The 12382-nt window shown below is 43.9% G+C and overlaps 1 protein-coding gene across 2 annotated transcripts in view; it reads right to left on the bottom strand.

Annotated features, from left to right (window-relative positions):
* The window catches only part of SPON1 (spondin 1), a 1167370-nt gene that overhangs the window by 67983 nt on the left and 1087005 nt on the right, over positions 1 to 12382 (bottom strand). For both annotated transcript variants that reach the window (XM_069223539.1, XM_069223538.1), the window contains exon 13: positions 6154 to 6321. In XM_069223539.1, the coding sequence (XP_069079640.1) occupies positions 6154 to 6321 (168 nt within the window). The remainder of the gene's footprint in view (positions 1 to 6153; positions 6322 to 12382) is intronic.

The following is a 12382-nucleotide window of genomic DNA, read 5'->3' as shown; positions in this document are numbered from 1 at the left end:
TCAATTTGAGAGTAAAGAAGAACCTAAATATAGACAAGCAGAACCCTTTTGCTGTAAGCCAAAAACATTCATTCAAATCCTTAATTAAAATAATTACATGAATCAATTTAATGTAAGTAATTGCTAGGTAAATAGTTTAGAAATCATGGTGTGAAGCTTGAAGTATTCCAAAAGTAAAGGGGTCTTCTCTTATTTTTTTGAGAAGGCATGAGTCATGTTTCCTTTCAGTACATTTGCAGCTTCAAATTGCCTAAAGCAACTTAGGAGAACTGTATAAAGGGCTCGCCTGCATGGTTTGCTGAAAGTGACCAGGACCTCACCCCTTTTTGAGTTTGATGAAAGGCATACCATTGTAGCACACGTCTCTTTGTAGTTATCAAATTCACCACAATGGGGCTCAATGACTCAGTGAACTCACTTCCTTTGATGTCATGAGGGCATAAAAGGGCTTGTGATATCACTTCTGCCTTCTTTGATTTTAACAAAATGACGATGAAAAGTAAAAGATAGATATCCTCCATGTTCATCTTCACACAATGAAATAGAGAATACTCTCAATGTATTTTTCAGCCATTATTATTTGCCTCAGTAATTACGATAGATATACTTCTCATTTACTTTGAACTTTTATATGACATATTGTCTACAATTCTTAAATGCATATGGATATATAACACTGATCATTAATCTGACTGATCTGTAGATACTGTCAAATACTATAATATGTATTATCAGTTCAAAACATACTAAAGTGTACAAAAAGTGATGGATGGAATGATTGGATTAATCTCAGCCACTGGTAATCACTCGGGGCTGCATACTAGTCCATCATATTTTTGCACACAAGTTTGGACTCAGCCTCCCTTGACCGGTTTTGCCCTCATAAGGAGTCATCAGTTAGGTATAGACTGGGATTTAGGGGGACACAGTGGTGGCCACCAACATTCTAATACAAATATTGTTATGTATCTGAAGCATCAAAATATTTTATTGCTCCTTTAGTGGAACACAGAATATTCTAAGCCTTCAATACAAGCATATATATATTTGGAAACCTTATTTTAATTTATAAAATGTGGAATAATCTAGAACAGGTTCTCTACAATTGTCTTGTTTTCTACTTAAAACATTTAACAAGCTCTGGATTCATTTCATGGTGATTATACTGATTTGTTACGTGTACATGTAAACAAAATGTCATACCGATGTGTCTTATCATTCAGTTCCCAACGTTTGGGGCCCTTTCTTTAAAATACTACCTGACTATTAATGTACATTGAATGCTTAGGTATTCCGTGTTGCTTTTTATGCTATGCACAGCATGACAGTGCCTTGTTGAGAAAGTAACACTACAACAAGTAGAGCGGGCATGTTCAAATAAATGTAACGTTCTTTTAACAAAAATACTATTGGGTAAAAAGGGTAAAAAGCATTAAGAAAAATCATTTAGACAGCACTCTGGTTGAAGAATATATGGAACATTGGGAGTCATCCACTACAGCCACTTTCCTTACAGCTTTCCATGCAGGCATGTCCAGAAATCTTCACAAACGGTAAAGGAATATAGATAGAAACTTCATCACAAGCGACTTAGGTAGACTGCCAAAGGTTAGAAGGTCTCAACAGTGACAGAATAATAAGTCACCACAGGTAAGAAAGATAATGGTATGGGGCGTACATGAACTTTTTAAAGATGGGGAAATGTCAAAGCATCCGGAGGAGGACATAACTGAACAAGGCAATGCAAAACATCATAGTGAGGAACACATACTCCATTTGATTTGGGTGAGTAGCCATAGGAAGTAACACAATGGTAATCAGGATGAGTGATCAGTAGCTGGTATAAATTAGGAGGTAATAGGCATATATTAGAATGGAGCTCACAGTCTACTGATGGCATTTGTATATGCAAAGGGATATTATATGTGGCAAGAGTGTAAACAATCTTGGCTATGGCTGTTCTTGCTTTTTAGCATCTATCACAGTGGTGGCTGGCGGCAGGCATAAGAGGTGGGGCAAAGAAATCATTTGTTTTGACCCACTGACAGGCACTGGGACATTATTTGTAAATGACTTTAGGATCCAGCCCAAAGCTCTCAATCATGGCCATTATAAACAGTGTTTATAACAGACCATGACTGAGAGCTCTGGAGTTGGTCAAAACAAAACATTAAAAATAAAATAGTACTTAGCCACTGGCTTGACTCCTCCTGCCCTCTTCTCCTCAGTGTACCTCAGTCCTGTGGAGAGCATGTGGCTTCAGAGCCAACACCCTTAACCACTCCAGACACTGCTCTTATGTTGTGTATAATGTTAAGCAGCATGACAGAAGTGCCAAGATTGGTTTGAGCTATGGTGACCAGGTGGCCCAGATTTGCTGGGACAGTCCTGTTTTTTTTCACCAGCTGTCCCATTCGTGTTAGACAGATATGGCTTTTGTCCTGGTTTTTGGTGAGAGTCAACTGAAAAGAGATGAAGGCATGTTTTTGTGTGCCACAAAGCAGGCGCTTGTTAGCAGATATTATACCTAAAATCTATCATACTGAGCTAAAAATTGTGCATTTTATTTGCATTGCATTTATTTTCTTAGTGCCTCTTCTGTGATTCTAGGTTGACGAGGGCTATCATTCTGTGCAGCTCAGCTGCTATAAAATGGTAGTCCTTCTTTCTTTTATTTTTGCTAAATATCACAGTTTTTGGAATTCAAAATCTGGTCACCATAGTTTGAGCTCGCTGGCTCAACGCTCTCTAAGGCACCAGGAGTGTGTGCCTGCTCCACACAGCTTAAGTGCCCACCACTCTTCCCTGCTGCTGCCACTCGACAGCAATGACTCCGCCCAACCCTGATGCTGATCAGTAATGAAAAATAAAATGGTACTAAATTAACTTTATTACCATTTTATTTTTTGACTCTGCAGCATTTTATTTAGTGGGGCGACACTCCTCTGCCTAATAGAGGAGCCGCAACTGACCTATCAGAAGCTAATCGACTTTAGAATGAATAGCGGCTATGAGACGATGATGAAAATAAAATGTGGTCTTATGATCATTGCTTGATGTGCCCCTTTCTTCCCCTCCATGCCAAACTAGTAGATGTATGTGTGCTTCAGGAATGGAATCCATGTAGGTCAAGGAGAGAGCGGACCTGTGATAAAAGTAGTATGGGGCTATGAAGGGGACAGCAATAGAGAAAATCCCAGACTGAGTATATCTAACCTCTACACTCCACTGCACTATCATCCCATTGGCACCTGCAAAAATTGGTCTTTTCATCCTCCACTTCAGCAACTGTGTGTTGTGCTTTGGCTGCACCCTTCTTCTCTTTGGCTTTGAAGTAAATAGGTTATGCACCAGAAAGTAATTTCTTGGCTGATATGTTGAGGCTCTATTTTGGCAGACTCTGTTTCATCCTGCACTGCTGTAATGGTTGGATGATTCCTCTGGTTGTGGACCTGGAAGGTGCCCTTCCTGGATAGGATACTCTCCAGATCCTGCGGGTCCTCTACCAGGACATCTTGTATGCCTTAGAATTTCTAGACTGCCCCTACTCCTGTTCTTTATGTGTGGTGCATCTTTGGTCCAGGAAGGGCTGTCAGCTTGATGTCACACCCTGGGTGAGGCTCTCAAGTCAGCACTCTTCCCTATGGATGTCCTGTGGTCACAAGACCTCTGGGTTGCTGATTATCGGTTCCTGGTGCAGTGGGTGTCTAAGGATTTTGGCCATTGTTAGTTCTGTAGCACCTCAATGACTGTGTGCCATCTATTCCATTATAGAGAATGTCCTTGCAGTGGCTCTTTCCTCTGGGGCCTCCAGGGGTCTGCCTGGCTACAACTGTTTGGTAGGATGTGTGCCTTCACATTCCTGTTGGTTTGTGTCTTCCGAGGTTCTATGATTCTTTGTGGGGTTAGGCCATTCCGATTCCTGGTCCTTCCACTTAGCATGGAGTCGGCTCCATGGGTGTGTGTCATGGTGTTGGCTCCCCTGTGGTAGTTCTTCATCTGTGGTGATTTCCTTCTTCCCATGTCTGGATGACTGCTGGTCATGGGGGCTTCTCATCCCCTGAACTGTTCACATGTGCAGACGGTGCTGGTTCTTCTGTCTTTTCAAGACTTTTGTGTAACTGCACTGTAGTCACAGCTGGTTCCCTTTGAGATTGTGCTTTTGTTGGGTCCCGATTCCAGATAGTTCTGGGCACTCTGTGAGGTTGCCAGGACTTGAGGTTGCTGTAGATTTTCCACATCTGATGGAGCTTGGCTCAGCACCTGTGCAGGCAGTCTCCATTTGGACATGGTTGGTTTTTTTCCCGGGTGTTTGCCACAGTTAGTCGGTTTCGGGGTTGGGTGCCTGATGTGTCTTAGACCGTTGGTCTGGTTGCAATACTGTTGTTAGCTTCCCTCTGTTACTTTGATTCAGAGGCGTCTGGTTCAGGTACAAGAGGTGGAGGGCTCTGGTTGTGCTGGTGACTCCATCATAGTACTAGCGGCTATCTTGTCTGCTCGTCGGCTGGGGGCTCTAGGCTCATTGTCTGTCTCCTTTTTTTTGGTGTGTTTGAGGAACATGATTGTTCTTTGGTTGGGCCCTGTTGTTGTGCCAAAGGTAAATTCTCTGTTCATTGTCAGCTGGCAGTGTTCCTTTCTCTATTTTTCCCCTGATCTGTGGTGTACCGTGAAGGTGGTGCTCCATTTGCTGGCTGTGCGGAAGGCCGTTCTGTTCTGCCTGGTAGGAGTGAAAGGGTGTTGAGTCCCCTCCACTTTATTTGTGTACTTTGGTCCTGCCCAGATAGGGGTCGACCTTCCGTTCAGATGATGTGCAGGTGGATCGGGTCCGTGATTCCGCTTGCATATCAGCAGTTTGGTCATTCATCTCCTTGTTGGGTTCCACGGTTTTGGCTTATGTGTTGTAACCATTTTTTCCCTTTTTGATTAAACTTGTGTTTGCATATTCTGTGCAGTTGACCTGGTCCATTTTGTGGCTTTGGTTCAACTCACTATGAGATTCATCACAGCGAGAACGACATGGAGGTAATGGTGCGATTAGTTACTGGTAATAGCATTACTCTGAGTCATTCTTTAGCCATCATAAATCAGGTGCTCCCTCACGCCCCCTTGACCATTCCAACTGTGTGGTGCTTGGGCTTGGTATGGAACAGGAAATAAGGAGTAGGGGAGTTTACATTGGGAAGTGATTGTGATTAGAGGTGCAGGGGCCTCACTATATGATTCATCGTGAGAGAAGGACTCAGAGTAACGCTATTACCAGTAAGTAATCGTAGCATTTCTACACCTACTCGCCACATCTTGCTGTCAAACTAAATTGTAATGTGTTTATTGCCTAAATGTAAACGTTGAACGCAGCGTTAGGTTGTCTTTTGCTATTCAATATGATTTATTGAACAATTAGATTATCGTTTAATACTCTCTATAATTAATTTAGCTTATCTTTTCTTGCAGTATATTGCTCGGAATTACACTTAACATGTGCACTCAGAATCCACCACTTCTTGTGTTCATTTGCATTATTGCTAGTTTCTAATTTTTATTTCTAATGTCACTGAAAGTTCGTTTTCTAAGAAAAGTTCTCACCCTCCGAGTGTGTGAGATGCTTACCTAGTGCTGAAGGAAAAACAGCATTTCTTCTATGAGACATGGATAGCCAGAGAAAAAAATTGAAAGGGCTAATGAAAGGAGTGAAGTGTTTGTACTTGACTGGTACATGCAAAGAAAACAGAAGGAAAGGGCGTGATAGCTGTGGAAACAACAAGAATGCAACGCAATCAAGTACTTAGACTATGTTCATATTGCATATAACCCAAAAGGAGAGCGAAGCACATTGAACAAATGTATACAAAGGAAAATAAAGAAAGAAACAATATGAAATAAAACCAAATTCAACCAGAAAGGGAAAACTAAATGGAAGTTAAACGTTTTATTTTTTAAAATAGACCGAGGAAAGATAAACTATGGTTTGAAATAAAAAAACACTAATTTGTACTATTAAAATAGCGAGAGAGGAAATGTATCATTAGGACTGAAATAGAATCGGTATATTGTTGTTCATCGTTAATTAAATTCAGCATGATATAAAGGCATTTCACAGACTATATTGTGAAGAAATTGTTAGTTAAGTAACGTTATTGTGTTATTTTCACTTACGACATTCAGGCATCATGCATTTTTCAACTTCTGTTGTTTCGGTTTTACACATAGATCCATCTGCTGGAGTGATTTTTATCATCCGGTGTCGCTTTTTCATGCCCAGTCCACAGGTGGAGCTACATTCATCCCATTCTGCCCATTCTGTCACAATGCAGCTACTGGGAGCTTTTTATGCAGAAAGAAAAAGATGATTAGAATTTAGATCAGACCAATGGAAAGGTGATTGAATAATGTTGTTGATATCATTCCAATGAGAAACATTTCTGATATGTAATGGAAATTAGTTGGATCGTAAATACAGTGGGTAAATGTTTGCAGTACAGTCCTGTGCCCTAACGTAACTATAACCCTCACCATGCACTGCTAATTACCCCACAAATTAGGGCACTCATGAAATCTTTGATAACATAATTGATAACATCACTGTAATATTTGCAGTAAAAATTTTGATGAAAAAACTGCATGGCAAGGGCGCGAGTTATAGTTACCTTAGGGCACGAGTTATAGTTACTTGAGATAACTTCAACTATAACTGGTGAACTTCTATGGTGTTGTACACTTAGAATGAGAGCCTAACTATAGCCTCCTTCTAACCTTTTTTTAAAGTGAATATATATATAACTGTAAGAAATTGGGTTATTGATTGAGGTGGGGGTGATCCCTACCCAAGCAACAATCATAATCTCTTTCAGGGAGTAACACAAACAGTCACTAAATTAACCTGTGTTTAACGCTCTGATAGCTTGTCACAAAGCAGTCAGGCTTAACTTAGAGGCAATGTGTAACGTATTTATGGAGCACTTAAACAGTAGTAAAGTGAGAACATAACACAATAAAAATCCCACTCCAATTTAGAAAATAGGGTACCCTTTTGCAATGTACACCCATGCCCCTGCACAGAAAGGTCGGTACACATGCAGCTTTACATGTTTATATACAAAGGTCTGATGTTCATATACAGCTCCTCCTGCCCCATCAAGACTCAAGTGCATAAGCTAGCCTGTATCTTCACAGTGGGCATTGCACACACATTCAGTTTCGTTCAATAATTCTTAGTGAGTTAGGGTAACAGGAGACACAAGTATAAGTGCTGTTCATCCTGTCACATATGACAGTGGTGCATATGCAAGTTTACTTTTTACTAATGGAAGGAGCCAGGACAGGTAAAACCTTTCCTGTATATTGAGAGTACTTACATGTGCTTTTCTGTAAATGTACTGCACTGCTGTGCCTGTGTCCTGCATTATGACACTAGGGGCATATTCATCCTCTGCCTGTATACTAAGTCCAGTGAAGCTGCTTTGCTTGGAGGGGAGAAAGTAGAAGAGCACCATAACCACAAAGACGGAGTGTTGTTCTGCTCTCTTGCTGAGCTGGCGCACTTTATGCTGTTAAGTGGCAATACAGACACCCTTGCACCACAGTGTCTATATTGTCGTCGGAATAGCTACTGTGCAGAGGACCACTGTGTGCAAAAAAGTAAGCTGAAAGGCAGTTTCCTATTTGTGTGCTCCAATATGTATCACACATGCAAAGAGTTAAAAATTAGTAGAAACAAAATTATTTCTCCTTAAGCGAGGCTGCAGGAGTAACAGGATGTTGGCACAAATTTATGTTTTCAAGTCTTTGTGCATCAAAATCCTTGGTTGGATTCATGGGAATGCCCATGCACCGCAAATGGAATGCCTCCTTGATACAAATTAACGAATGGCAGCTCATTGTGCTGTGTGGCGCTGTGCTACTTTTGATTACAATTCAACGCAAATCGTGATTTCATTTGGATTGTAAATACAAAGCCAACACTTTGGGTCGGGTCCGTGTTAAACAAGTATTATGCCCCCCATGCAGTGTTTGGAAATCTAGGCCTTGATGCGTGCTAGACCTGTGAGCCTGAGGGCGGTCTTCCCACAAACTTTCACTGTGTTACTGTTTGAAGCGTTGCACAAATACTTGCCTCTTTATTAAGCCTGCCTGCTCTGTGCTAAGCTACCAAAGGGTAAGCACAGGTTAATTTATGATGTGTATCTGATTTGCCCTGATTAGTATTGTGGTTACTGCTTGGAAAAGGTGCATACCTCTACCAGCCAGAAACCCAGTTTCTAACAATGACTATGCCTGGGCCTTTGATATTGAACTTGGGATGTGATGACGGTTGGAAAGTGGTTTATTAGTAAAGACAGGTAGGTACCTAGACTTAGTAATAAGGCCACAATCACAAATACGTTCCAGTCAAGGTCTTAGTAAATTAATCTTTGTCCACCTCTTGGTAGCTTGGCCCACGAGCAGTTAGACTTAACTTAGGAGACAGGCGTGCAAAGCATGAAGAGCTGAGGAGAAGTGCTGCCCTGTCTGTGACTGTGCTTTGTGGAGCTATCCTGCAGTTGCTGCTTCTGCCTGTGGAAGAGGACAAAGACTAGACTTTGTTGTGCATTCCTGCTTGTGAAGAATCTGCCTGGGCTTGAACTGAACTTGCCTCCTGTTGTTGAAGTCTCAGGGCCATCAAAGACTTCCCCTGCCAGCACCTGGACTCTCTGGTGAGACTCCTGCCCTGCCAAGTGGTGACCTATCCAGTTCCTGTGCCCTTGAAAGGTGAAGCTGGCCGACAAAGACTGAAAATCGATGCACAGACCACTGTGTGGGGTAATTTTCGATGTTCCTTCCGTGACGCAGCTGATAAACAACGCGCCACCGGCTTTGCGGCTGAAATCAATGCTCCACCTGCATTACGGTAGGAAGATCAATGCCACATGTCTGGAGAAATGACGCACAACACCCGCTAACGGAGGCTGATAACAACGCAACCCCCACTCAGCGCGGTTTTGGGATACCGTGCGACTGGATTTTCAATGCAACAACACTGGGCGTGGAAAAACAACGCAAAGCCTGCCCGAACCTGAGGTGCCTGTCCGGATCAATGCATTGCTCTCTTGTGGGAGAGAAGAAACAACGCACGTCGACCCAACTGAAGGAGGAACAATGCATGGCCTCGCTTGCGAGTGAGACATCGACGCATCGCTGGCCTTTTTCGATGCACAGTCGACCATGTGGCTTTATTTTGATGCTACCCAGGTACTTTTGTGAAATAACAGCATTCTCACTGTTTTCTAAAGAATTTTAGACTCTTATTCTTTTAAAATTCATATCATGACTTGTGTATGTTGGATTTTTGTTGTTTTGGTCTTGTTTTGTTTAGATAAATATTACCTATTTTTCTAAACCTGTGTTATGTCATTTTGTAGTGTTTACACTGAGTTACTGTGTGTGTTGGTACAAACACTTTACACATTGCCTCTGAAGTTAAGCATGCCTGCTCGTGCCAAGCTACCAATGGCGTGAGCGGGGGTTAACTGAGGGTGACACTCCTTTACCCTGACTAGAGTGAGGGCCCTTGCTTGGATAGGGGGTAACCTGACTGCCAACCAAAAAACAGATTTCTAACATTGGTGATCAGCGGTTGGGATTGGACTTGTATTTGTACTTGACATACAGTGATTAAGTGTACACTACTGTTTTCAGTGCAGACTATTACGTGACCACATACAGCTTGTTTTTTGCTTTTGCTCCTTTTGGACTTTTTTTTGTTTGTGCTTCCATATTGTTGGTGATATTTTCATTGACTCTTGAGCTTCTCTTTTGGAACTCTTTCTGCCTTGGAACTTTGCACTTGTTGCCATCATGTCTCAGTCTAGAGATGCACCAGCTGGAGCTGTTTTTGAAATAGGGAAATGGGAAAGTTATTCAGTTGCTCAATTGAAACAGTTCTGTAAGGATCTTGTCTGCCCTGTTAAGGGCTCCACCAGGAAGGAGGAACTGCACAAGGCACTGAGTGCCTGGGTGACAGTCAAAAAGGCTGAGGGCACACAGAGGAGGAGGATGAGGATGGGGAAGTGCAGAGTATACACAATGGTGCAGTGGAGGTATCTGTTACACCTGGGGGGAGTGTCTCCAGGATACGTAGCAGTAGGTCCTCTGAGGGTCTGACTTCTGAGGAGTTGCGGGACAGACAAGCAGAGAGGGCTCACCAGTTGGAATTAGAGAAGCTTAGGTGGAGATGGAGCAGAGAAGACGGGACTTAGAGGAGAAAAATACAATCTTGGCTTATGAGCTAAGATTGAGGAAGCTGGAAGCCATGAGGGCTAAATTCAGTTCAGATGGTGGCAGCAACAATTCTATATTCAGTAATGAAGACTTACACATGCACAAAGATGTGGTGCCCAACTTGAAAGAGGGGGCTTACACACACCAGGAGGTTTAGGGGTATGAGATAGCTCCAGTGATGTGCAGGGTCCCTGGGCTGGACTGGGGAACTGGCATGGGGAATCATATTCCTTGTAGTGTGAGGGACACTCTACTGGCTTTAGGTGAGAGTGACAGGGAGAGGGGTTCCCCCCAGGTAGAAGTCCTGGTTATAGAGTGTGGAGACATCCCAGAAGAGTGTCGGTTGAGTGACAGGGACAGTCAGGTGCTGTCTCACCAGTCTCAGGAGGGTGATGTGGGGTACTTTTTCAAGGCTGAGTCGCTGGATGGTTGGGAGAAGGGTAGTTTGGTTAATTCATGTGAGGGGCTGAGTAATGTAATTGCTGGAGAGCATATGTCCAGTCCTGGTTTTCCAGAGCTACGCCAACACCAGGAGGAGTGTGAGTTCTCGGACCCCAGAGAATTTGCACTGGAGGCAGACCTCTGGGTGAGTACCAGAGAGTCTGAAGGGGCATTTGAGGGTGCTCCTGAGGGGAGTGGTCTAGGTATTTCCCAACCAGGTGAGGTGGGAAAGGATTGCAGTGTCCCAGGTAAGTCCCAGTGTAGTGGGATAGGTGAGGGATCCCATGTCCACTCTCAGAGGAGAGGGAATGGGGTTGAACTGAGGCCCAGGGTGCCCGAGATCCAGTCCCAGGTCCTGGAGGACTCCATGAGGGAACACCAAGAGGGGAGCCTGACCTGTACTGTAGGGACATCTGCTAAGGGAGACCCCATAGTGTTAGGAGAACAGGGGGTGGCTGTAGCCAGCGTCCCACCAGTTCTGATGTCTTGTGCTACCACTCCTAGTGAAGGGGTGCAGAAGTCCAGATAGAGGGTTGAGAGGGGGTTGCGGGCCCAGTGGAGAACCTGGAGAGTCAGGGGTTAGCTCTGAGATCAAAGTCCCCTAGGAATGACCTTGGTGATACCATTTCTGGGCTGGGGGGAACTATACCCTGCCAGGTGGGCAGAGGTCAGAGGACCAGTGCCAGCCAGACTCTCATTTGGCCTTAGGGAAGGTGTTTCCCTTATAGGGGGTAGGTGTGCTCCACAGGAAGTCCTGGGTTGCCAGGCAGTGGCTCAGTCTGAAGGTACAGACCTTAGACTGGAGGATCAGGTGCAAGGGGTAATCCCTGAACTGAAGGGGGGGTAGTTTGCCCAATCAACCCCCCTGGTGTGACTTCTAGGGGTACTCTCCATGGTGGGGGGTGCATAACCCTGGGAATAGGGGCAGGAGAGAGAGAGAATCACTCCTATCCCCAGTTCAATCTAAGGGTACAGACCCTGGATTGAAGGGCCACGTTCAGGGTGTCCCCCCTGACCTGGAGGGAGGGGCTACTGCTACCAGTGTCCCTACCGTGTTGCATTTTGGGGAGGCCACTCCTATTTGAGGGCTGCAGGACCCCAGAAGGAAGGGCAGGGGGAGGGAAGCCTAGCCCCTGGCCATGGTCCAACCTGAAGGTACATAGACCCCAGGTTGGAAGACCAGTTGCAGGTTAACATCCATGCACTGGTGGGAGAATTGTGCAGGACTGCTTCGGCTTAGAATGTATTTCCATGAAGAAAGCTGTAATTTTGAAGATATGATCCAATAAACTTCTGGACCTGATTGGACTTTATTAAGACTAGATTGGAAATTTCAGATTGCGTTTCTTTTTGAACTTTACTCACTTGAATTTTGACTGATTTGATTGGTGATACAATTACTTGTGAAGGGGGGGGCCACATATCATGTGAAGTTTTGTTGGGTTCTTTTGAACCTTGAAGGGATGGGTGTCTTCCCTTGTGTAGGCAACCCCTAATTTGTTATTTGGCTAACCAGTTTCCTGAGCGCCATTATCCCCTGTAATTACACCCCATTTTACTCACTGCTTCTACAAGCAGCCTGACAATTCTGGACTCTGGGGGTGCCGCTCCTAGAGGGAGGGTACAGAGCCCCAGATTGGATGACCAGGGTCAGGCTGTCATCCCTGACCTGGTGGAAGAGAGAGCT

The sequence above is a fragment of the Pleurodeles waltl genome, chromosome 3_1 (genome assembly GCF_031143425.1).
Source record: "Pleurodeles waltl isolate 20211129_DDA chromosome 3_1, aPleWal1.hap1.20221129, whole genome shotgun sequence".
NCBI lineage: Eukaryota > Metazoa > Chordata > Amphibia > Caudata > Salamandridae > Pleurodeles > Pleurodeles waltl.
The sequence above is the reverse complement of the archived record's forward strand: the minus strand, read 5'-3'. Positions and strand labels throughout refer to the sequence as shown.